Source organism: Hermetia illucens, chromosome 7 (genome assembly GCF_905115235.1).
Source record: "Hermetia illucens chromosome 7, iHerIll2.2.curated.20191125, whole genome shotgun sequence".
NCBI classification, from domain to species: domain Eukaryota; kingdom Metazoa; phylum Arthropoda; class Insecta; order Diptera; family Stratiomyidae; genus Hermetia; species Hermetia illucens.
This window is the reverse complement of record NC_051855.1, coordinates 12049233-12076045: the sequence shown is the minus strand read 5'-3', so window position 1 is coordinate 12076045 and position 26813 is coordinate 12049233. Positions and strand designations below refer to the sequence as shown.

The 26813-nt window shown below is 43.2% G+C and overlaps 2 protein-coding genes across 8 annotated transcripts; both read right to left on the bottom strand.

The window, feature by feature from the left end:
* Positions 1 to 608: 608 nt before the first annotated feature.
* On the bottom strand, positions 609 to 18746 carry LOC119660784 (lysine-specific demethylase lid). 7 transcript variants are annotated; one of them, XR_005250488.1, is made up of 10 exons: positions 18428 to 18746; positions 16121 to 17188; positions 6139 to 7785; positions 5874 to 6068; positions 3677 to 5787; positions 3294 to 3609; positions 3133 to 3229; positions 2714 to 3058; positions 1263 to 2642; positions 609 to 1178 (listed from the first exon to the last, which is right to left on the bottom strand). XR_005250488.1 is itself a non-coding variant. In XM_038069575.1 (10 exons), exons 2-9 carry the CDS (start codon positions 16817 to 16819, stop codon positions 1720 to 1722), a joined length of 6333 nt encoding a protein of 2110 aa, XP_037925503.1. In that variant the 5' UTR covers positions 16820 to 17188; positions 18428 to 18746; the 3' UTR covers positions 609 to 1654; positions 1710 to 1719. The 7 variants fall into 7 exon arrangements, 6 of the variants coding, with proteins under 6 accessions (XP_037925503.1, XP_037925500.1, XP_037925499.1 ...); XM_038069575.1 differs by having other exon boundaries at positions 609 to 1654; positions 1710 to 2642; XM_038069572.1 differs by having other exon boundaries at positions 609 to 2642; positions 17920 to 18746.
* Positions 18747 to 22540: 3794 nt separating this feature from the next.
* LOC119660979 lies at positions 22541 to 26092 on the bottom strand. Its single transcript, XM_038070062.1, has 8 exons — positions 25871 to 26092; positions 25603 to 25793; positions 25234 to 25545; positions 24496 to 25176; positions 24156 to 24328; positions 23625 to 23793; positions 23031 to 23384; positions 22541 to 22741 (listed from the first exon to the last, which is right to left on the bottom strand). The coding sequence occupies exons 1-8, from the start codon at positions 25998 to 26000 to the stop codon at positions 22619 to 22621; spliced, it is 2133 nt and encodes a 710-aa protein (XP_037925990.1). The 5' UTR covers positions 26001 to 26092; the 3' UTR covers positions 22541 to 22618.
* Positions 26093 to 26813: the final 721 nt, after the last annotated feature.

Sequence of the window (26813 nt, the reverse complement as noted above, 5' to 3'; positions counted from 1 at the left end):
GGAAGTATTGGGAAAGCTTACACGTACACATCAGAGCGAGCTTCATCAGCCGGTCATCAAATCGTTCGACTTCTTCAATGGAATCATCCTCTAAGGTGGTAATGCTGACACCATATTGTGTCCGGGGCTACCAAAATAGAGAAGTTTATAACCATTTTTACCGCATTCACGTTCTATGTCGCAGCTTTTGGCGCCGCACCATCGAGTTCTTCTCGAACGCAAATATCAGTACTCAGTGCGCCTTTTACGAAGGGCTCTTGCAAATTGCTCCGTCGTAATCCGTATAAGACGAAAGTAGCTGCAGAAAATAAAATTATGGATCAATGGGGGGAATATGAATTTAGCATGAATTTTATTTGGAAAATCTGGGATGTGGTGGGAAAAACGAAAAAAAATTTACGAGTTTGGTTGGGAATTTACGGGAAACTGCGAATTTGAAGCTATAATGATGTGAATGACTTGATGGAAAAGCTAGAAAGTCTAATTGACTGCCACATTGAGCCATCTTAACCGAAAATTAATTGATCTTTGAAGATGACAATGCAACATACGAATGAAAACACTACGTTTTTTTTACATAATTTTCCACACAAAAACGACCTCTTAAATATTGTTTTATGCAATTAAATCAAGTCGCATATTTATTTTCTCCTCAATTTCGCACTTCGCTTAAATTAGATCCTTCTTTTTTTCTAAATATTCATTTTTCTGTGTTTAAAATGTAATTAAAATCTATTAAACGTTACTTTTTATATTATATATAGCCCTTACAGATACGATTTCATCATACAGTTTGTTACTTCTTTTTTTTTTTTTTGTTTTTCCCATACTATCAATTGAATGTCCATTTTGCATAACTAAAACTGTTCCGTCATCTGAATTCTTTTATATTTTGTCTCTTCTGCGTTTTGAATATAAAAATTACATAAATAACAGTTTGGAATAAAAAGTACAACCTTCATACAAGAGATAACGAAAATTCCTTTCCCGTTCCAATTTAATGAAAATAATTGTTCTTTCGGAAATGAAAACATTTTTTTTTTTGTACAAAACAAATTCATATGTATAAATAAGACACATCCAACCATCTTGAAAACAAAATAGGATATTCTCCATAAATCTTCTGGCTTGGAAATTCTTAATGCTTCTCAGTAAAGGATATTTCCCGCCATACACACCTGAAAAAAAGAAATAAAGAAACGGCAAATATCTATGCAGAACACTTGGGTTCAGCAAAAAAACTACATTTCTCCTACCCTTACCGGCGGTGGGCTCTGACCCAGGAAATCCTCCCTACCGAGTCCCTTTTCTACAATCGCGAAATAAACATTTAATAAACAAAGTAATTGAAACTTCCTTATATTCCTCAAACGACGAATGTCACAATGAAAATATCAGAGGATCAGGAAGTTTTCTAGAGAGAGAGAGAAGAAAAAAATTGACGATTTATGCAAATAAGAACGAGTAACCTAAACATTTATCTCGAAGTGCATAGAACGCAACCAATGTTGAATGTGTATTGAAAATCTTGCAATCAAAAACGGAACATAAATTTACTGCTACTTGCTTCGAAAGACAACATGACGACGACAAACAGCCCGAGTATGGGATCCAAGATAATTTTCCTTTTTTTTCACCGTTTTCCTTTTTGTTTCTTTCAAATGTATATATATATATATTTATATGTATATATTAAATAGAAAAAATACTTTTCTCTCTTTAGCTTGTATCATTCATAGAATTTGTGGTTGTTGCTATTGTTGTTGATGTTGTTATTGTTGTTGTTGCGGTGGCGGCGGTACTACTACTGTTAGTTGGGACGATACTTGGTGTTGATCTTGTTGTAGCAAAGCAGGACGACATTGTGGAAGATGTTGGCTCACCCACCAATGGGCAAGAAGATAGATCTGTTAAGGTTGTTAAATTTCCACCGACTGGAGGAGTAGTACTAGTAGCGGCATTAGTTGATAATAATGTGGATGACAATTGAAATGTTGATGAAACTATTGTTATTGTGCTTTCTTGATCTGTGTCCTCTTCATCGGGTGTAGCTGATGTCGTCGATGCTGATGGCGTTGTTACTGTTGTTGCCGCCGTCCCCGATGTTGACGTCGTCGTCCTCTTCTTATCATCTTCTTCTTCTCCTGTTTTGTATGTTGATGTATGTTGTTGATCACAATCATTTTCGATTTTATTACTACTAAGACTACTACTACTATTAATTGTACTGCTAATACTACCGCTACAATTATTTTTAATTGAATTCGAAGGGGAGGGGTTTGAAACACTGGTGGAGGATCTTTGTTGCCGACCACCCTTACCGACGCCGCCACCACCGCCCCCGCCAGCACTTCCATTCCCGCCCGCGCTGCTACCAATACTATTACCAACCGATGACGGTACAGCACTCTCGGTATCTTTTGTAGTATTATGTTGTTGTTGCTCACGCAACGCCGGCTGGACCGATGTCGATGCTGCTGCTGCATTTGTGTCACTCGTTGACGATCCAGCATGATTCTTCTTACACCTCTTACAAATAAAATCATCATCCGGCTTGATTTGATCTTTATCTAATCCAACACAATACATGTGAAACCATTTGTTGCAACCACCGTCGCATTGAACCCAGTCTACCTCGCGCCCTATGAACGAAAAATGCAAAAAATGCAATTTATGAAAAAAAACCGCAGACCCAACAGTGAAAACCACTCACCGGTCGGGCGCGCGCAATTGGTAGCGCTACATTCTTCATCATCATCCGAAGTAGATGCAGCAATCATTGTTACTTGCTCTTGACGAGCGGCTTTCTTGCCACGTTTACGCTTTTTCGGTTCCGATGGTCCAGTACCGCTATTTCCTATATTAGCAGGAGACTCCACTTCCTTCTGCACAAGTTTCATTTTTCGACCACGTTTCAATTTTGTACCCGTCCCTGAGCTGTTTGCTTGAGACGCACCGCTAGCCGTTCCGTTGTTATTTGCACTGGAAACTGTCGATCCAGATACATTTGCCGAACCGGACGCCGACTGAGACACATTGGAGTTAGCTGACGATTGACCTAAATCAAAAAAATTAAATAATTTCCGCATAAAAACACACACTTCAAAAAAATATTTCCATTAAAATTTCTACCTTTCGTGGAACGCTTGGCCATTTGTGGTGTTAAGCTCTCATCAGAGCGACGTTTCTTTTTATTGCTTGTGACTAGAATATCGCTGCTTGGTGTAGGCTGTGAGAACAAAAAAAAAAAACCTTCAAACCCCATACCACATATTCCCATTATGAATCATTACCGTTATTTTATATTTATTATGTATATACGCTAGATCCGATATGGATGGCTTAGCTGCATTGAGAATTCGCCAAATATGTAAAGTTTCATCTAATGACACTTCCATAAGATCGCCCTCCATCATGAGTAACTCCAGAATCTCTTTAGTTGGTTTTGATAATGTAATTAAAGCCATTTCGCTCTTAGACAACGGCGAACGTAGATCACCCTGTGTTGCTTTACCAAAACTTGAATTATTTCCACCTCCGGGAGAATTTGAAATATTGGGCGGCACAGGAACCGAATAGGCATGTTCGATTTTGCTAAAGGATGTAATACTAAATAATATGAGAAACAACATGACAATAGACTTTAAAAAAAATCCACCGTTAAAAATCAAAGTACCTTGGAGAAGAGGGTGAACTATTGCCACCTCCTAGAGGAACCCCCATAGGTGATGCTGCTAACCCACTTTTATTCGTCATATGTGTCTCATCCTCGGAACTAGTATCAACTTCATCATCTGTTCCTGTTGCATTAGTTGGAGTACGTAATCTAGTCGCTGTCTGTTGAGATCTTCGTTTATTTCTATCACTTCTAAAGTCTTTGTCTAGCCCACCTGAGCTACCACCACCACCACTTGCATTTGTCGATGAATTACTATTCTTTTGTGAAATGTTTGAAAGCAAAGCTAAGGCAGACACAACATCTTCAGTTGCGAAAGCCTGGCGTACGCGATCTTGCCAATTCATGGCACGTTCAGTAAGACACTGTAATGCTTCGCCTTCAGGCAGTCGAATCGGTAATCGTTGAAGGGATACAAGAAGCGAGAGAATAGTCTCGAGACGTGGACGACGTGATCGCATACATGATGGGCATAAGAATTTCGGTTCCCGATCTCGTTCGCGTGCTGTCAACTGCGGGACGTTGAGCGCATTTGATGGACTTGAAGTGTTGCTCGGCCGCGGACGAACGGTGTTTTTAGGTGGTGGTACACACCTTTCATGGAACCAATCTTTACACAACTGGCATTGATACATAAGACCATGGAACTTTCGTTTGCAGTTGCAATATTTATCCTCGATTGGATTTTTTTCCATATTCTGCTTTCGTAGAGCCTTCATGTCAGCTATCTCCTTCTCTTCAGCATTTTTGAATGCATTCACCATCTGCCCTAAACTCATTTCCTCTGTGAATTGCTCCTCCATAGATCTTTTCTTCACCTTGGACCCGTACATTACAGCTTCAGCTCGTGGCGAGAGTACATCAAGCAACGTGAAATTCGTACACTCTTTGAGGAATGTTCTTGCCGTTCGTTCTTTCCATGACCGTGCGCTGGACAAATGCTCTTCCATACGTTTCAATTCTTCCAATTGGAAGGGAATATTCTTCCCCCGATTCACCAAATTCTCCAAAGTATGAAAATATGGGTAGCTTTCATTTGATTGCAATACCTCGACGATTTGAAGCCACTCCTTCGCTTTTTTAACTGCGTCTTTCAGAGCCTGGCGAGATGGCAGTTCACCTTCTAAATCCTCCGCACGTTCTAAGAGTAATTCAATCTCAGAAAGATCACGAGATGTCTCACTTTCAAGACACCGTTTAGCCACAACTTCCAAATCCTCAACACTCATCAAAATCTCCTGCAGTTCATAGAGTTCTTTTTCGATTATAGAGTCAGGTGTTATGTTTATTCCTTCCTTCAAGAAATTGTGAATATCCGCTACTGGAATCTTCTCTTGTGCGTCACGGAATTCCCTTACGCGATTATACCAGTTCACTTGCTGAAGGCGATCCTTCAATGCCTTAATCTCAGGAAGTTCAATACAAAGGGTAGACCCCTCCTCTATCAACTTCTCTATGGCTTGTTCATCAGCTTTGCTTATAGGCTCATTCAGCAATTGTTTAGCAGACTCAAGGAATTCTTTCCCTAAGGCTTGCAGCTCCCTTACGCTCTGACCCTCCTGTATAATACAGCATAGATTATCAATTTCTTGTACAAACATCTCCAATTCGTCGAGTGTTAATTTGTATTTGGCTGCATCACTTGCATTCCTTGTACGTGTACGCATTTTATTGATGTCAAGCTGTTGAATAACAGTAACACACTTCTCTGCTTCTAAAACGGCTGCGTTTAAACGTTCTAATAATATGGAGCTGGGGAATTTTTTATCCTCGGCTTCTTGAGCGAGTTCTTGCAACTCTTCTAGGGTGATTGTTGTTGCCGTATTCGGATCTAAGACGTCCCGAACTTTAGACAGCCAATTTTCAAAGCTTTCCGCCTTAACTTTGAGTTTCTTCAGCATTAAAGGTAGCTCGTCGAGAGTATATCGGTATTTAAGGGTGTGCTTCTCGGGAGGGCATGAACAGAGCTCAGTATAGTGACGAAGGCAAACTAGTAAGTTAGTGCAAGAACAAGTGACTGCAGATAGAAATACAGTTGTCTTGCAGGATTCACATTGTCTCTCGTCGTCCGGGATTAATTCGAAGGCCGCCCGTTCGGCTTTTGTTACCCCCTGAGCACGGTCGAATAATAGAACGTAGTATTATATAATATATAGGACGAGGACAATTCAATTTAGTTTTAAGACTAGATACTTACCCATTCTAGTAGTGACTTTCTAAGCTTCTTTTCCGAATCAACCATTTCTGCCATGTCTAAGTAGCAAGCTGTAGCGATACCTAAATTTAATTTATCTGGCTCAAGAGCCATCTTGCAGACAAGTTCATCGTGTGAGAAGACACAGAATCGACGTAGTGTTGAATAATGATTGATACACTCACGTCCCATTTTCATCTAAGAAACGGATAAAAGAAAATGATATAACAAAAAGATTCTAAACCTCCTATATTATCCGAAAACTTACCCAATCAGCCGGTGCAAAATTGACCGCTTCCGCGAAATTATAGCCCTGATTGAAACCAGCATGGTACGCTCTGGGGAATGTCACAACAAATTCACCGGCATGCTGATCGGTCCTATAAACTGGAACTCCTGCATTCATCAGAATATTTGGATTCATGATTGTCACAAGCTGATGAAGTAAATCCGGCTGCGATTGAAATAATTCCGGTGCAGCACTTTTCATAGTGGCTTCAAAGGCTTCAGCTTTATAACCAGGGACGCCATACCATGTCTTCGGCTCGCCCCAATGCAAGTAATTGATGGAATAGCTCCAGTGATCCTCGTTATGCCAGCAGAAAGTCGCGAAACACATTCCGACATACATCCATGGAACCTTCATGCCACTTATATCGGCATTTATATGACCGAGTATAGATTCTTCCAAAAGTGGAAGATTGTTTAAGTTCCAGCTGGATTCGGCGTATTCTTGATCGCCGGGTAGCAAGTATAAAGAGCTTTTTGTAGGAAACCCTGATCCGTGATCCATTGTGTGTAAATCCGCTCCATATTCGACAGTCACGTCTTCATCTATAGACGATACTATTCTCCAGAATTCGCGTTCAACCAGCTCGGTAGGGACCAAGTGTACAGACATGTTGAAGTAGTCTGCCTTGAATTGATCCGCCATCTCTCCGAATTGCTGCAGGGTGTACTCACGTTGGGCTTGTTCAAACCCAAAGGCCTCAACTGGCTTGCTTACTTCCTCCACAACACACTTAGGACATCGCCAATCACCTTTTGGAATATCGCTTAAAGGTGGTATTAAGCAGAAAGTGTGATAGCTATCGTCGCATCCGTCGCAGAGTAGCATGGCCTCCTCAATATCACCTCGATTGCAAATATGACAAATATATTTAGCCAATGGATCCACGTCTTTCTGTTTCTTACCACCTCTGCCGGCACTGATATTGGAGCTTGTACTGCAATTTCGCGATCGCCCCTTTCCATAGCGAAGTGGCGTTCCTCCATCATCATTTTCTCGTTTGATCTCATCCTTGATGGGAGTATTAAATGGACCATGGGTTCCGATACCAGAATGATTCAGGTTGTAGTTGGAAACCCCGCATGTAGCAGAAGAACTATTGGCAAACCGTTTCGATCTCCGAGCTGTATTTTCTTTAGGTGGAGTTATTTGTTGTCTCGATACAATTCCGTGCGGTTTATAGTCTTGATCACCACTCTCGGGTTCTAGTTTGGCCTTGGTTGTGCCATCTTCTGTATTTGTACCAGCTACAGCAGCTAATGCTTTGCCCATCGTAAATATATCGAAAGGATGCAGAATCCGTTCATAGTGTCCTTTCAGGATGGTTCCCACACCTTTCCCGGCAGGATAGCCCATTCGTTGGGCAACTTTTGACCATTTTCTTTCTCGTGTTGTTTGTTCCATGCCGCCCTCTTCTTGAACGACACGATGAAGAGTGTAAAGATCAAGGGCTTTTCTTTCGACCATGGGAATTTTTAGTGATGATCCTTGAAGTTCCCAAAATTTTGCAATTTGATCGAGAAAATTTAATTTGACGCGTGTCTTTGCTTCTAGCTCGTTTAGACGTTGCACGCGTGGTGTAAAGCGTAGTTTGTCTACATCGACTGTGAATGGTGGTGTCCAGGACTATTCGAGAGAATTATAAAGGACATTAGTGGCAAGATGACTAGACTAGCATTAGATGGGAGTTGTTTATAAAAGGAACAAATGTTTTCGAACCACTAATCCTAGGACTATTACTAGTCCATTACTGGAGCACTCAGAAAGGGATATGCGATACAATGCTGACCTAAACAAGTTGTAAAACAAACCATCTAAAACGATTCCCGTGAAACTACGAAAACTGCAGTAGGCTAAGCAAGTCGGAATGCCGAGAGCTGGGTGCTGATCCCAGCTTGGAGAACTGTGGCGGTTGGGAGGAGGTCCTTAATATTACCCTACTAACCGACAAAGATATTCTTAGGGTGAGTGTCTGATCAGCGATCCTTCTCAGATCATAGTTGGATACTTTTCAGTATAGGTTTCGACGCAGACGTCTCCAAACCTTTGAGAGACCTCAGGAGGATCGACTGAAGGAAATTATCAACAACAATCTCCCCGGTGCGCAAAGGTAATTACCGAGGATAAGATCGGCTGGACTATAAACAGTTTCTCTGCATATAAATCTCCGGATCCAAATGGCAGTCATGATACAGAAACAGCAGGAAAGGGTTGTGCCGTGGCTTGTCAAGATTCACCGGAGGTGTATCTCTTTGGGATAGGTGCCACAGTCTTTTCTCGAAAACACACAGTGTATCTGAGTCTTATGGTCTCCCAGGTTTAGCCAGTGCGTTTCAAGCGGAAGTACTAGCGACTACTGGAAGCCCCTCCTCGATGGTTGCAGCATCATCCGAGCTCCAAGCGTAACATAGCCATTCTGACCGAGAGGCTTTGTACGCAGCGACAACATTCTCCATGTTGATAGGACAAAGCAAAAACGCGCTAAACAGTCTGGGTGGCTCGCCCAAAGTCACCCTCCTCTGAGCTCCCGGTCATAAGAACATAGAGGAGAATGAGCGGGCTGACGGATTGGCCACGCGGAGCTCTGCTCATGGCAGTCCTTCGGCGGGTACAGTCGGTGTCCCGCTGACGACTGTCAAGGGCGGAATCAACTGGAACTATTTAGCAGCTGGGGGTCTCAGATGGCGAAGACTCACCACTTGTGCCAAGTCAAGAAGGATTTGGTCCGCTTATAACAAAACCCGATCACGAGAGCTCTTGTATTAGACGCGTGGAAAAGCATATAAGATTATGGCGGTCTATACGGGGCACTGGCCTGATGGGGGCCATGCTGCGAGGCCTAGCATATCCTACAATTCGCATTGGCGAAGCTGCAGAGAAAAAGGGGAAAGCGTCACGCACTTCCTTTGCGATTGCCGAGTTCTAGCTAGAGGCAGGCTATCGACTTAGGTAGACCACTCTTTGGGGACCTCAGGAAGATTTCTTCGTGATTGCTACGGACTGGCTCTGAAGATCTGAATCGGCTGAACTTTGCCTCCTTGCTCTCATTACAGCATTCACGGTCTTAGGAGTTTGTGGTATCAAAACGGCGCACCACAGGGGTAATTGGGCTCCTCGGAGTGGCTACTGATACCCACCTACCATGCAACACGGTCTCAAAATTAAACCTGAATAAAACAAAATTTTCGTCGACCAATTCTAATGGAACAGGCACTATCACTGTCAATTATCTGAACTGAGCGATTTAAATATTTAGGATCGATGATATCAGCGCAACCTGAATAAAATGGCGTTTAACAAGTAGCGTTCTTTGTGATCAACGTATCAAAGAACGTCTCAAGTCGCCCTCAATGATTCTGAGTGTTGGTCGACTATAAAGAAACAATGCTCAGCGTCCCGCAGTAATAGGGACAAAGATGTTACATTGGACGAGGGGCGTAACACGTTATGATAACATCCAGAATGAGGATATTCGCAATCGATATAGGGTTGTACCGATCGTGGACAAATTTCGAGAGGGGCTTCTTCGACCGTATGGTCACATAATTCGCGCATAGACTTATTTTGGATGTGTAATTTTCCATACAAATCAATTTGCTTTCACTTTTCTACAATCATTTATGTTCCTCCTCATTATTTTCGTTAAAAATATATTATGTTCTCAACCATTTCGCCCCTTCCTTCCATGTTGTTTTACACAAAACCTTATTAAAATCGATTCGATGTCTATCTGTCTGTCACACCTGATTTATTCGGAAACGGCGACTAAACCGATTGTTACGGAATTTGGTGAGAAATGATCTGTAAATCCCTTTATATTATACTGGTGGCATCATTTTCACTTGGTTTAAGGGGGGCTCTCCATACATGAGGTTTAGTTTCCAGTATTCCGACTTGTTTAGATGGATTTCTCTTGATAAAAGCGATAGGCAAGAACGTATGGTTTACCTTTTTGAATCCAGTCTGTTTATTTTACTTCAAAAATTAACCTCCAAATTAGTTATGAATTTGTTCCATAACCTGTACAAGATGGCAACGGTAATGTCAACGACGCGTTACCGGCATATTCTAACTTAATATAATTTTCCAATAAGAAACTACGTCATCGGTGGTAATCAGATATTGATCAGAAAGCGAAAGTGTCAGTGGATAAGTCACATATTAAGAAATAGCGATATTTTCACCGCTGGAGATTCAATGTAACAAAGCATAATAGAAACAATTAGAAATGAACAATTTCTCTCCCACCACCATACAATCCGCTGAGCATTTAACCTTCAAAATACATATCCATTCTTCAAAATTCATAGACGGAAATAGGCAGCATCATATTGTTATCCGTCACACAATAGGAAACCCAGAGAACCGAATCAAAAGGGAACTGAGAACCGGGTATCGATTTTGATCAGCTGCTAAAAAGCGCAAGGACCGGAAAATAAAACCGCTCAACGGCTTTGCAATCCAGAGTGTTCAGAGTGCATGCATAACCAGACGACAGCCTATCGCACACTCAACAGTACGCTTGAAGACGCACTCTGCTGCTAACGTTTGTTTCACTCAGCACACCCAACGTCCATACAGTAGATATCTTGTCGTCGTGAACGTGACACAGATCAGCCGTTTAATGGCCGAACATGAACAGTGAACCAAGCAATGTAAAGGGGACTTGGGCTTTCATTAGAGAGACACAATAAGTTAGAAACCATCAGACTTTATTCATGTAATGGCCAAGGGATGCAACTCTGCGCATAGCAATGAAAACAGAGATGAGGAGCTAATGCATTACACGCAAGAAGAGACGGAATAATGCGATGATAATGTTACGATTTCCCAGGCAAGCGCACTGTTTTTTTTTTCTTTTAGTCTCCCCTGATTGCAAGAGGTGATGTGGAAAGTCAATGTACGTACAGCTGACGAACACTCGATAGTATGATGATGATTAATGCTGATTAAGGACGCAATAGGTGTAATAGCCAAATAATGCAGTGTGTGAGAACTATGCTAATATTTCAGCAAAATAAGAATTCTAGAAAAAGAGCGGTAACACTGCCAAGTTTTATGATAGAATGAAATATAATCGATTTCAGTTGGACTGAGTTTGTCCTACTGTGAGGACGGGGAGATGTGCGCTACCCCGCGGGAGAATCTTGATCATGTTAAGAGCTGAAGGGCCTACTGACCGGGAGTCATGTAAGGATTCTGGCACCATCTTCACCAGTGAGTCTTCCTGATGATCTCAACTACTCTGAATGGGTTCCGTACAGTTCGCCGCAATCTCCTCGCCATTAAGATAAAGCATTGATAAGATTACGAGCAAATTATTTCATTTAAATTCTGTTTGATATCCCAAATATGAACAACCAATTCATCGTGGCAGGCGATAAAGTGGCTTTGGATCTGGCTGGCTTTGGGTTTATGCAATAATAAAAAGAAAACAAATGGCTGAAAAAAAGAACAGGTGGCGAACATACATCAAGTGTTCACACAACATGCGAAAAATGCAGAAGGCAATTATGTGCAAATTCCAATGGCGAAGACAATGGTTGAACGGCTCTTCTCATGTGCCCCCCAGAGTACCAGGAAGGCAGACCTTATCAATGCCTTTCATCGACGCTAGAAGGGTGGATGACTTCTGGCCACTGTTAGAAGGATGTTAACTTCTATCAGCAGAGGGTAACATACTTCTAATCTTTACTAGGGGATCATCCTCCCTGCACCGGAGAAGGTGCTAATAGGACCCCAAGCCAAGGTGGAACAGCATACGCCGAGGGCTGCGTGGCCAATGGGGAGCTTGGTCTTTAGTATGCGAACTCTGAATACCTTGGGCACCTTCAGTTTCAAATAAGACCCTTACCCTGGTGGCCGGGCCAGCCAGGGTGGACATTCTTCCCGGACTACCCGTGGGACCAAGACATGGACTCAATTAACAGAAAAACTAAAACGACGATAGAAGAGGAGGCGATGATGCCAGGCGCATCATCGGAGGACGAGCTGCTGGCCTCCAGCCAGGAGACAGTGGCCGTCGAGAGCAGTACACTCGGTGCCAGCCGTAGCACCGTTGTGCTGAAACCAACCGCAGGGACCTCCCGGAGCGAGGCGTCAGACGGACTAGTGGCTTCCAGCCTGGAACCCACTGCCGTCAAGCTGGGTGCAGCGAGTACCAGACATAGTACTCCTGACCCGAATCCCTCAGCGTCGGGGGATCCCTCGAAAGCGAAAACCGACAAGAATGTCGGTCGCCGGAAACCGGCTAAGAAGCGAAGGTCCACGGGTGTGCTGCTCAACAGCCAGTACCAGAAGGCCATGCATATTCTCGGCAAAATTGCCAAGAATAAGGAGGCCGGTACTGTCGACGAGCGGGATGAAAAAGACCTCGCTAAATACCAGGCGATTGTTGATGAATACAACAGTAAACGCCGGGCTGACGAGCAGAAGGCGAAGCCCATCGCTCTAAAACGCAACCGATCTCAAGACCAAGTGGAACAAGATAAGAAGCGGAGCAGAGTGGGCAAGAGCGCAGACGCCAAGCAACATACGGAGGAAATTGTAGAGCAACCGTCAGCCGGCGGGCCACGTACTGCGAAGCCCTTCAGCGACGTGGCCAGGAGTCCTGCTAGCGGCAAATTAACGCTGGAGGTGTGGACCAGTGTTGAGGCTAGGCTGTCGGGCATGGTCTATGAACATCTCGTGGAGACCGGAGACAAACACCCGGGACTCACTCCCCACTTTGATTCATCTCAGGTGGTCCGTGGGTTCCACGTAATAGCTTGCATGGACCAGTTCTCTAAGGACTTTCTCGGCTCGTGTGTCGCTAAGATCAGCGACGCCTGGGAGGGCGTTAAGCTCAAGATTATCCCTTACGACGAGATTCCCAGGAGACCGGTCGCTCGCATCTGGTTGCCGAAGATCCGCATGGAGAAGGACAAGCTCGTACATTTCCTGTGCCTTCACAACCCCGGGATTCCCATGGACGACTGGGTTGTTATAAAGGAGGAGGAACCTCTAACAGAGGTTATGAGTCGCCAGAAGTCATCTACTTCAAGAGTCCTCTAGAAGGTAGGTATCAGTGGCCGCTCCGAGGAGCCCAATTAGCGCTTTGATGCGCCGTTTTGATGCCACAAACTCCTAAGATCGTGACTGTTGTTATGGGAGCAGGGAGGCAGAGTCCAGCCGGCTCGGATCCCCAGCCAGCCCGTAGCATTCACGAAGGAAAGCAGCTCTCCGACCCTGCAGCTAGAAATCTCTCTGAGGTCCCCAAAGAATGGTTTACCCAGTGTCCGCCAGAGCTGGACAATCGCAGAGAAAGTGCATGAGGGTTTCCCTTCCTTCTTCGCAGCTTCGGCAATGCGAGTTGTAGGATATGCCGAGCCTAGCGGCATGATCCCCTATGGGCCAGTGCCCCGTGCAGACTGCCGTAATCTTGAATGCATTTGCACGCGTCTGGCACAGGAGCTCTCGTGATCGGGCTATGTTATAAGCGGGCCAAATTCTCCTTGACTTGGAACAGCTCGTAAGCCTTCGCCATCTCAGGCCCGCGGCTGCTAGGTAGTGCGCGTAGACTCGACCCCCGACAGCCGCCAGCGGAACACCGACATATGGCCATATTCAGTGGAGAAAAATTTGCATGCTTGCTTGCTTAAACTCAACACAAAATGGTGCCACTTCTATTAAAACAAGTCGAGAAACCGGAAGCTTGAAGCTTCAGGTATAAAAGGTTTTGTGTTTCCCTATGTGAGGTGCATAACCCAGTTCTCCATTGACTGATAGCATTCACTCGAGATATTTAAATCGCTCATTTCCGGCAATGGCAGTAACCTGCTCAGAACTGAGCGATTTAAATATCTCGGGTCAATACTATCAGCAGCAGGATTTGGGCCAAAGTTATAACTGACAAAATGGGAATATGCTGGAAATCAGAACAACCACAAGTTCTCAGAAATCAGATTCGAAAGTTAAGGCTTACACCTATAGCCGTCGATTTTCAAGCTTGATCAGTTGAATACAAACACCAAATACCTGCTTTTCTTAACGCTTTGGCGTAGCTACATCTGGCGTTTGCAAGGGGATTGGCTCGAATTCAACAGTCGATCTAATGATACAGCGACTATCAGAAAATTTCCCTCTGGATTGAAAGTAGGAAAAGCGACAGGGTACATTTTCGTGGAGCCGCGACGGATAGATGGCGGGAATAATTGGAACAGATTTTAGGGGAAGAATTTGTTCATCCTCCACTTTCACAAAGATTGCCGACATTTGGAGCAATTCCACCTGTTAACGCAACTGGTGCTCTGAGGTGGCGGTGAGGAAAATGGGGCGACAACCCTATCGGCCAAACCAAAACCAAGTGGCCGAGGAGAACCTTCATAGTGGTGGCACCGGGAGACGCTGTACTCACTTTGGTTTGCCGGCCGCGATGCAATGGGCGAATGCTCCAAAGGCCTAATCAGGGCGATCAGACCCGAGTCTGCACGGGGACTCATCTGAAGTGGCAAATTGGTCACGAAACCTTACCAGGGGTATACTGGTACCATGGGAACCGGGATAGCCCCTGGACCCACATACTTCAGGCGGATTCCTGTTGTATGTGCGTTCAGCTCGGTTGTTTGCTGTTGACCCCCCTAGTGGGAGCTTCATGGGGGTTATGGTTGCGTTTTAGTGAACAGAGACCTTCCGGCCTCAACGTAATGTTGCGTTTCAACGCGGGTGCCGTACTCTTTAGTTCGGTAGAGATTTAGGTAGGTCTTGCATCCACCAGTATGAATGCTGAGCCATCGATATAGACTGGTATCGTTGTAGCTTGCTGCGGCGGAGCTCTGATTGTGGTCACAAAAACAATCCATGTCTTAAGAAGATCGTGGGATGAAGGCCACGAGAGAGGTACCCACATAAAGCACAAGCAGAAGTCTAGGACGCAATAAATCGAGGAAAGTAACAGGACCTGAGGACTTCGCATCTGAGCTCTGGAAAGCGAAGAGTTTGGACCCAACACTGTGTCTCAGTGAATTATTTAATCGGGTTATTCAGGAAGGGAAGGAAATTATCGTCCGATCCCGTTACTTTCTTGCAACCTGGATGAAGTGGCATTCAACAACTGATGTTGCCGTCCTGGTTCTATGGTTCTGAATGTTGGCCGACTATAAAAGACAATGCGATAATGGAGATGAAGATGTTGCGTTGGACTTTGGATCATATGAGGATATCCGCGATCGATATGAATTTGTGCGGATCGTGGAAAAATTTCGAAATAGGCGTCTTTGATGATAAGGTCACGTAATTCGCGCTAATGAGAATTTACTCGCCAAGATTGGTCTAAGCACATCGTGGTCTATGGTAAGCGACCAAAAGACCGGCCGAAACAACGGTGGCTCGATACGCTGGTTGGGGATTTGAAAGCTTCCCGATTGCATCAGACATTTAATGGAACCAAATGTTTACGGGGAGCCGACCACGCTTGTGAACGGGACAAAGGCTGAAAAAAAAGAAGAAGAGGGAGGGGTCCTGCAAGATTTCAGGATGGATCAAGTAGCAAGCGTTTTCGCTCCATTACTCCACCTTTCTCTGCATTATAATGCATTTGTTGACGGCACAGAAGCTTGTGGTTTTCTGGATGATATCCGGTTTTGACAAATGGAATATGTGTTTCTGCACAGACTTCTCCCCTTACAAATAAGGACATTCTAACTAACAAAATTGGGGGAATTTTTTTGTACGATTTTTCGACATTTTGTACTGTTATAGAATTAATGTATGCGGTTTTTGCTTTTAACTAAATTTGGTCACATCCTGGAAACTGTGAACTGATGAAGAGTGTTCTGTTTTGTATTCCCACTTGGAAGAGGGATTGGTCTTAACATTATTATTAATAAATGAAACAAACGATCATGAAGCACTGCGAGTCCTAGCTCCTATTCTTATGTTTACCGTAATACTTTCAATAATGGAAAAAAAAATAACTGCTCACCTTTGGTGGTTGAATCTTGCAAATCCCATACTTCTCGGCCACGGAACGTATTTTGCTAATATACGCGAGTGGATTTTTGAACTCTTCTTCATTTGGCTTGAAAATTAAACATTCTGGAGGCCTTATAAACACAAACTCTTCATTCTTCGTACTGGAAAATGCAGTCGGCGAACTATGCGTTGCAGGCTTTTGAGGCGGCAAATGCGGTGGCGGCTGCAGCGAAGGAATCGATTGTTGTTGCTGATGTGCTTGCCCAGACAATTGTGTAGTTAAATTATCATTTGATCCCTGCATTCCAGATAGCGGAACTGTTGCAGCACTACCGGTTCCGGTTCCTGTGGGATTTGAAGCGGTCGTAGCACTAGCTCGCCGCCCAAAACCTGGCATTGTCACTGCAGTCCCGAGAGCAACAGAACAATGATCTGGAGATGCCCGTTTTGTATCTTCGTGATTATTGGTCACTTCTGGAGTGAGTACAGGCGGCGGGGGAGAGGATGTCCCACGATTTCGTGAAGGCGAATCCACGACAGATCCTCCACCGAGCGGAATTTTATTCGGGGACGTAGCAGCTGCTGTTTGAGGCTGAACTATGGAATTCTGATCGCTACCGGCGAAGCTACCACCGCTCACTGATCCTATTTGCGTAGATCCTGTATTTAGTACATCACCGAATGTTTGCTTCTCAATTTTCGAAACCATCTTGTTTTGCAGGCCGCAAGTCAGTTACGCGTCCTTCTCCCACTGATGCTGTGGCTTACACGGCAACAGTAGACACTCAAAATACACAATGCTACCCACCACCACCTTTTCTTTTGATACTGAAGATCGTAGATCGCACTATTAGCCTCTGTAGGTCTGTTTTGCACCCCGAAGGGTCGCCAGTTCAATTTCACAACTTTTTTTTTGATTTTCGCGTCACCCTTTAGTCGCGACCGATTCGAATAATGTAACACTGTCACTTGAGTTTCTCAATGGCTGCTTGATTGTAGCGAATGAATATTTTCAGTTTTTCAAACATTTTAGGATGTTTCCGGGGTCTGTTAATAGTTTTTAATTTTCAGCTGGATCCTAGTGAAAGTTAACTTTGATCAGATCTTGAAAGGGAATTCTCGGGATGAAGGGAAATGTGGGGTTGGATAATTACAAAACGCAACTCTCACGCGCAGCGTATAATTCGGAAAAGCTGTACAGTTTTGCACGTACAATTATTCTATTTGGTTAAGACAGAAATTGTAGGATCTCAATAGAAAAAATCTGGAAAAATTGGATACTTGGAACTCGTACGGAGCCTTTTCGCTGAGGGATATTTGTTGAAAACAAAATAGTCCAATGGCAGGTATACGACCAGGCGGAAAGATGCGTAATCCACTTCGAGGAGGCAAGGGAAGATGATTCTTCCACGAGCTCGGGAGCCAACAAAGATTAGAATTGAATTAGCAATGCTCCCAGCTTTTCGGGCACAAAGGAAGACAAAGTGAAATGGAAGCGGAATACGAGCAGATGGTTGACAGCTAAAGGATCACATGCGGTAATTGAATCCAGCGGTCTCCGAATAGTTTGCCGTTCTAGAAGTTCACGAGCATTCTTCCTTCTGAACCATTTAGCTTGGAGTCACGTAAACTTTCTATACACAAACATAAGGTTCGAGGAAGAACCATTCGATGGGTCTCCTTAGAAGGAACAAGTGCCAAGAACTCCGCCGACTGGGCGGCTAGAATAAAGGAGATAAACATAAGGGACAGCCCCGTTGGGCTGGTGGGGATTTCAATTAGTTTCGCCAATTTAGGAACGAAAATCACAGTTTACAGATTATCTTCAATGCCCTTCCAACCACAACACACACGGCACATTTGTAGTTTTATCACTGTGATCCCTTGTTGAGAAATAACGAAACGACACGCACAACTGTTCATCCAATGGATCTCCTCGGGCTCAAATTGAAACCTCCGGCGTGCTGCCGGATATGTGTACACTAAAAGTTCCAATCGGGGCCCAAAGGATACTCGCAGCCACTAGGGCCGCATCACAACAAAGGCTTATTGCCGCGGTCGCGTGTTCATTTGCACAAGGATAATCATGCATTATCGAACGTCACAGGGAAACATTTTCACAATTCATGTAGTAAGAACTGGGAGAAATTTCAGAGTAAACTCTACAGACAAAATCACTTTTTTGTGACGACTGAAATAAAGTTTGCCTGGGGTTGTTCCCGTACAGGGAAAAAGTCAACACGGCGGCGACCAAGACGACGTCGACGACGACACACACAATATTTTTTTTCTACACAAATTAACAAACAAAAATTACATGTTGTCGATTTCGATGGCAATACAAGAAAAAAATTGGAAAGAAACTTATCGGGAAAGTCGCGCGACGCTACCGAAACACGATATTCACAATCACAATATTAAGATCGCGCTTGAAATTTTTCCTGTCGCTTTGAAATCATCGAATCGGGCTCAAGTTTGGCTACACATATTTTTTTTTTCTTTCACTAAAGTTCGCGTTCCCGTCCACTACTTTTCGTTTTTTTTTTTCTTTCCCTCTGGCTTTCCTACATTTACACACTACACACTTTTGTGTGATAGGACAGTGTTCACCGACGTATATTTTTCTGATTCGTTCAATTCCCGTTGAATTGATGGATTCGTTCGATTGTGGCATGAAGTAACCAATGTGCCCCCCATATGTTACTCAGGGCTGCCAATGTTATGCAGATTGAACGATGTACAATGGGGTTGGGGGCGGCAGATGGACACAAAATAGGTTGCTCGGGGAGGATCATTGAAATTGAATTGGATGTGGTTCCTGGTTTTCTGCTTTCAGAAATTCTGTGGAGACGGCGGAGTGCAATTCAACGTGTTTTGATTGGCGATCGTTGTGAATTGATAGGTTATGGTAAACGGCGAATTGGAAATCAGCATTAACATCCACAAAGCATTAGTATCCTTAATGGCATTGAATATATGGAGAAGACAGAGGGGACGAGGACGTACACGAGAATCTAAATATAATTTCGATGCCGGTCAGCCAGATTTTCGGAAGAAATTTTCTTTTTAGAGCGAATTTTATCGAAAATTCACATTCTGACATTCCTTTTTTCAGTAAAACATGAAATGTCCCTTGTGGAACGTTTTGATCCCAATTGGGACATGTTCTGTTTATTGGTCATTGAACAGTCAATTAGGTATCCACTCAGTCAAGCTCTCTGAGACGACGAAATATCTTGGCCAGCAGCGAAAACGCTCCCCGGCAAATGAATCGCTATGCTTTCTTCCTTTTTTAGGGCTACCAGAATTATCGAAAGCTGAACCTTTGAATCGAAGAAACCATTTGTGCGTCCATTGTCCAAGGAGACCTAGCGAACGCTACCTCGCATAAGGCAATAGCGTACACCAGGACGCCACCCATTTTTTGGGGATATCGAATTGGTGAAACTCGTCCCAAAACGGGGATGCTTGGAGTTCCTTACTAAGGCAGACATAGACCGGATACTAGTTGTTGCGCCGTTGATGATGACGATGAAACCATGGTCACAAATGGCTGCTATATAGTGTGGTGGCCAGATAAATGTTAAACTGGAGCTCCCCCGATTCGAAAACAGTCAAACAATGTAGCTTCATTTTTTTTACAATATTTTAAAACAAACACAACAACAAAATTTGAAAGAAAATGCAGGTGAAGTAACTCGCAGGAGTGACTATTAAACAGTGAAAATGCGGAAGACTGCGATGGGGAAAGAATATGGATATAGTTGTGGCTGCTTTGAGGTTTTTACGAAGATATAAAGGCAGCAAATCTGTAGAGAGAGCTTCTAGTAGTGAAAAAAAACGAACCGAATAATTTCGGCGCGAAATAATATATAGAACCGGACAGCACGTGCTGGAGCTAACCCGAATGAGGCCTGAAGTTCTCGGGAGCCTCTGACTCGATGCCGAATGGCAGTTTCTTGGATTGGGTGGCAATGCTGACGGAAGATACCCTGGGAGGACAGTTTCATTCCTTTATTGTTAACAGGACCTGTCCTAGAATGGTATTGGCGTTGTCGACGAAGGGCTAGTCCTTTGCTCTGGAATCGATTGTGCGACGAATTCCTAGAGCGGTTTGGTCAGCCTGCCTCCGATGGAGATATACGGAGGCTTATGAGCAGCAAATTTCAATGAGAAAGCGAGCCTTTCGACGAGTATCTCCAGGTCATTCTACAGCTGGCGGATCATCCACAACCCTTGCTAACAACGAACTGCTCGATGTGATGCGAGCAGAGAATAGCATTCTGCTTAGGAGAGCTCTGCTCAGACAGCATCTTAGCACCACCCTCAAACCCACCAGGTCTCCAGCGATTTGGAATTTCCATTTGTGCGTAATAGAGGATGATAATCAGCTGAAGGCTATAATGCCTACTTCACTGAACTGGAACTGTCCAGAGCCTGGCCATCGCTGTGACATGTGTTGCGCGCCCCGTATCGTATTTTGCTATGGATACGGCGCGCCAGACACTTACAAACCTGATTGCACTGTGTATGCATGTAGGGAGCCAAAAATTCTTCTCTCAAACCCGGCCAAGGGTTCGCTATTTTTCTTGTTAAAAACCCAGGTCTCCTTGAAATTTTATCCTGGCTATACTATCACACGCGGCGTGAAGTCGATGGAATAGGAATCGTCCAGTATGATACATGTCCATCCTGTAATGAGGAAGCGGAATCCACGGAACATTTTCTATGTGAGTGCCCCGCCTACGGACGCATCAGACATCAGATTTTTGGTGCTGATGCGCTCCAATTGCAGCGGGTAGCATCACATCCACTAACGGAAATCTTGCGACACATAAACGAATCTGGGATATTCCGTTAGACGGAGGAATTGAATACAATTGACCACTAAGGTCTGAGTGCTCAGAGGCTTTGTCTCTCACCCACCTCAAGCACACACACCGTTTTTACGGGCGAGAGATTCGTCTTCATCCTTCTCCGTCTACAGTTACTTGTTAAGAAAGAACGAATAACGATCACCACGTAGAGGTGGAAATAGCCTGAGGCAGGCGCACTTTTAGTAGCATTAATTTCTATGATGAAAATGCGATTTTGTTTACTGTGTGTATGTTACTGTGGAATATTTAGGAATTTTGAGTAATATTGCTCATTGCTGGAAGTAGTGGGTGAGGTGGAGAAACTGGAAAAAAGACGGAGATCGTATAGCGTTCATAAATTAAGTTGCGACCGGAACGCTAATGGTTGGTCTTCTGGAATTTTGTTAGAATTACAGAATGAATAAGGATAGATTTAATTCCTAACATTCATAACATCAAAAAAAGTCAAGCGACGACGGCTTTACGGTTTCTTACCAGGGCAGAGGCAAATCGTCAGACGCTGTCTCACCTCTGCCCTGGGAGCAGCGTGACCGTAGCGGCTCGCAGATGTTGAATGCTCTTTTATATAATTCGTAGAACACGACATGCCGTCGTCGCTTGACTTTTTTTAAAAGTTCGGGTGCAAGCCCTAAGCGAGGGGTCCGTGGACCAGGAAAGAGGGAGTAAGTTGCTCCCCATTTGGTCCGGTCCTGCATTAAGTTGATGCGGACTTAGGACCCCCTCATTCTCAAAACGAATATTCATAACATGTTCTCCAGAAAAATTCGGTAACAACACCAACTTTATAACAAATCAGTGCCATCTGTGGACGTTGGTGAGAACTTGATGCACATCTAAAGTCCGATAGTTAACGCTGTTACCAGTCAAGTTTTGGCAGTAAATTTAAGGAATAGATGCGTGCGTGCGCAGTCAGGGAGCTATCGAATGAAGTTCATTACACGAATCTGTGCGTGAAGCAATTATCCAATAAATCCGTACGCAATGCGTCACGTAGGAAAATCCAAAAAAACGATCTTTTGCCAAATGCCAATTTTTATGAATGGAAGCGACGGAACTAATGCAAATGACATTAATTGTTAGTACTTGCAACACAAATTGTGTCTTTCGCAGTTCTCAAAACGAATTTATCCAAATTAATTACATTCAAAAGTAACAGTCGAAAAGTAAAAGTATCGTCAAATTGCAAATGGTGTAAAATCTTCATTGTACATTGAAAATGCGTGCGGGCCGGAGCTTGTCCATGCGCACTAAGCACGCATCTTACTGTATTTTCAGCTTATTACAGCTCCGGCTTTAGGCAGGTGAAACTAGCTGCCAAAACGTACATTTAAGATCGATGCCCGTTCGCGGTATTTCTTACAAAAAATTTCTAGGAATTAAAACTCAAAAATCTTAGGGTACCTCAAATAAAACAAAAAACCACCCTCCACACCTGTTCAGCGCCAGCTTCTGGTTTTCTCCTACAGCTGAATACTATGCCCAATGTTATACGCTCGTATTTTTTTCTGAAAAGCGAAACGCCCACCCTAAGCGAATTATTTTCATTTTTTTTGTGTGGGTGTAATGGTAATTTTTTTATGACAATTTTATTCTGTATAACTATTATTCTTTATAACAAATAACTAGACATATTAAAGCATATGAACAGCTTCAAAAAGTGGTAAATCCTCCCTCTTTCGTCTCCTTTCACACTTTGGACATGGTTGAGAATCATTTAAACATTGATCGTGAAAAACAGCTCCACAGATTTGACACTGTAAATAAAAATAGAACTGAAACTTACTATGCGATCGACGGTGTAACAGTCCAATTTCAAATTAGGTCTTGAAGTGTGTTAGAGCACTTTGTTTCCATACTAGGAGGCAATATCGTTAGGTCCGGCTGATGTCCGACATTCAGCTTACCATGCAAATCCCTCTGTCATCGGTAAAATTAAAACCGTGACCATCCGTTGCGATGGTTTAGTGCTCTAACGACTAATCCATTTGGACCGTTGAAACATACTCAACACCAAATCGTATCATTTCAGCTCCATCTACTTACCCTAAACGTTGTATCCAAATGAAATGGATACAACACCTTCGGACCATTACAAATCTCACAAATAAATCCTTTAACGCTACACAGTGGACAATTGATAATGTGTTGCTCGCCAAATGTAACAGTTTTTTGTAAAAGTTGTGCTAACGTTCCACGCTGTATCATTGCCAAGTCAGCCATACTGTAGGAATGTATATATTCGTAGAGATACTCTCGCGACCATACTTGCTTTTGTAGTTCATCGATGATCGGTTGGCAACACGTGAATAAGTAAGCACGTATAAAATTTAAACGTATACGCAACGACTGTAATGTAGCCATCTCATCACATGCGTTATAGATTTTTGGATTTAAAATCTAGAAAAGCGAAAAAATCGTGGTAAAGTGGAACTTTCGAGGCAAGGAACGGAGATTTGATTAATATTTCCAAGAAATGAAGGATGAGGAACCTTTCAGAGGAGAAAAGATGAAGAATCATTCAGGAAAGGTAGGATCAACAACGCCCAAGAAAATAAAAATTAACACCCCATGGGGGAGGAAAAATAAAAAGGATTGAACAGCCCCTGGACAAGGAAAATAAAACCTGCAAAACGTTACCTTTAAGTCAATAAATGGTTGACATTGAAACTCTGTCATAAATGCTGCTGCTTTTTTCGACACCGAATATTTACGAAAGTCCCAGTTGTATATAACACGTGCCGGTATAGTGAATTGTTCCACAGACATGCATTTTCCGCAATAGTAGTGTCCACTAAATGCGCAAACTCTTCATTAAAGATTGAAAAAAGAACGAATATTAAATCTCTTTCTTTCCGAGCAGCACTACTAATGCTTTAACATCTTGAATGCGGCTTGTAAATAAAATATCTTCGCAAGGATTCTATTTCTCGTCGAGCCAATAGACGTTGCTCAGTTGTCTTATCGAACTACTTCTCTTGAATCTCAAAACGTATTAAAGCAATTTGCATGGACAAATGCTCTGCAACCAACTTAACGAGGCACTCATTGCCAGTGCTACGCTCCAATTTTACGTATCGGGGCGTCGCCATAAGTACGCATCGCTCCAACTCTACGTGGTCGGCATTCAAGCTGTTAACAACTAAAATAAAACTGTTCTCTTTTACTTACTGTGCTATTGCAAAGCCAATCCCCAATGGATGAGCACATGACTTACAAATAAAGCCTTGCGTATTCAAACCAGGTTCATGTGCTAGTTTACATGCTTGTTCGACCATTTCCTGTAGTTCGGCTGTTGTGAATTTTTCACTAAGCGATTGTGGTAGAATTTCAAAGCCAAAATCCTGGAAATAAAAATAAAAAACGAAATTGCATACAAATTGGTTAACAACATAAACCCATAACAGCTATTATCAACATTCGAGCGCGTTGTCGAGATAACTAACTCAATGAGAAGTGATCTCGACCCCGCGTACTCATTCCATAAAATCCAATCCGCCTTAATACCTACCCCGGTTGAATTCCCGTTAACAGCATCCTCCTCACTCTCATCTGAATTAGATGTATTTAAATTACTTGTAGAGCTAACCACCACGCCACTATCATTCCCTGTGATACCAATACTACTCTCGAAACGTTCCCAGACATCATTCCAATCCAGCTCTCGCGTTTTTCGATGTTTCCGAAGTAATGCGTTGTAGCTGTGATAATCAACTGGCGACTTTAATGAGTTAATAGACTGGGTCATGCTATTTGAGCGGCTAAATTGACTTGTTGAGTCGCTCGCTATGGTAAGGGATTCGGCAGCAATGTTTTTCGTGGAAGTTTCCTGATCACAGCCGGCCCAGCTTGTTTTCAACGCCAATGAATTGCCTCCAATCGCTCTATCACTATCTTGAGACGTCTCCATCGAGGATTCTTGGGCATGGGATCCTCCCTCTTGTGGAACTGTGTCATTGTCTGGTTTATCGCTTTCAGTATCGGCATTTTCGTGAATTTCATCAAATTTGGTTAGAAATATCTGAAAATGCTCTTTTTCCGTGAGATCTTCTGTTGCTCGAAAGGCAGACTGGTTGAACGGTGAGTTGGAAATTGATTCCGGGAATAGTTCATTGCAATGTAAAGGTTGAGGAGTGGGTATTGGAGCTGTTTCGTCACTTAGTGAACTCGCGACATCTACACCGCTGGCAATCTGCAAAAATCTTGGTTTTATTCACTTTGCGAGCACAGAGGAAGTTGAATGGCTTACCGCGCAAGATCGTAATGGCGGCGTCCAAATTCCCGACATTTGTAGAGGTAAATCGCTCCAGCGATTAAGCAACGTCGAGTTGGCTGGCAAATTGATTTGTACTGCTGCCTCGATGCCTTCTAGAATTTTAGCTGCGATTTCCAGAGTATCAATATCTTTCAAGATTGCACATTTCTTATAATATGGATTGAGAGCTGAATTGTTTTTGCGGATATTGTTCAAGTACGACGAAATCAGGGCATCATTTAAACTCAGACGAATCCAAGCGCGACAGTTCCCAACTTCAGAGTTTATTTGCGATAATCCTTGGATCTAATGACGGTGAGACTGTGAAATGTGTTTACAGAAATAAATGCTCTTGCTTTTTACCTGTTCGATTGTCTGTTTGTGTAAAAATACTAACAAAGGACTCCAATAACTTGGCTCCGGACGACGATCGACATCGGTGCCGCTTATAACATTTATCGTTTGCCATAGGAATGAATCCTTCAAGCCATGCAAGAAAAATGCTTCTAACGTTGAACATAGAGAGCTTGTACATTCATTTAATCCCATAGAGTCTGTGTGTCAAAAATATAGAATAGAAAAAGAAATCCATTATCGATTACTCCCGCGACAAAACGAAAACTGAAGTTACCTGAGTCCTGTTCCTTACATTCGAATTGTATTTCTTTGGCATTTTCGTTTAAAGTGCTGATTAGATTTTCTTTTATGGCATTTTCGCGTGCATTAAACGATATTGTTAAATTACGAAGAAAGGAGCTCATTTTGCTTCTTTCGCTTTTAAAGTTTGATACGAATTATTTGTAATCCTCTGTCACTGTCATTGTTTGTATCAATAATTTGACAGACAATGAGTTTAATGTTAGGATTGATATGGAGCGGTCATTGCGATGTCAACAATAGCAATGTCGTATTAGGTGCGAGGATTCTGTAGATGAACGCCGTTTCATTTAACTAGCGAGTGTTCGAAATGCTTTGAACGAACTCAATTAATTGCAGCGGGAAATTTCGTTATGAGATTTCCTGAATCACGATCATTTCTATGATTTGGTCTTTTCCAGAGTTAAGTAGGGTTGAATTTTCATTCGACACTTTTCCACTGGCAAGGGAGATGTCAAATTGAGATTTCGAGAAGAAGTGAGCAGTGGTGAGCTAAGTGGGGTCGACATAGCTGGCGTCATAGGCACAGCTTGCCAACCGGCCTCGCGGGGTTGTTCTGCGTGATCGAGAAAATCACCTAGAGGCTGGGAGCCACCCTAAGTTCAAAGAAACAAATGCGATCAAGAAAAATTGACGTTACCATGGCACCGTCACAGAATGCTTGCAGACGCCTAGTGGAAGCAGCTAATTGGCGGCTAATTTATTTACATTCACGAGCCTCGCTACAGCTCTAAGGCCGTTTCATTTGATGACCGTGCGTTTAGCTCACGACGAGTTACAGTGGGTCAACCGCATAATCGGCCAAAGACTGATTCATTTTGTATTAAATTATAACCTAATAAAAAAGTTCCATTGAGAGGGAGGGAATGGTCAGGGGAAACACTGATGAGCGACGTATTCTTAAAGAAGCTAGAATA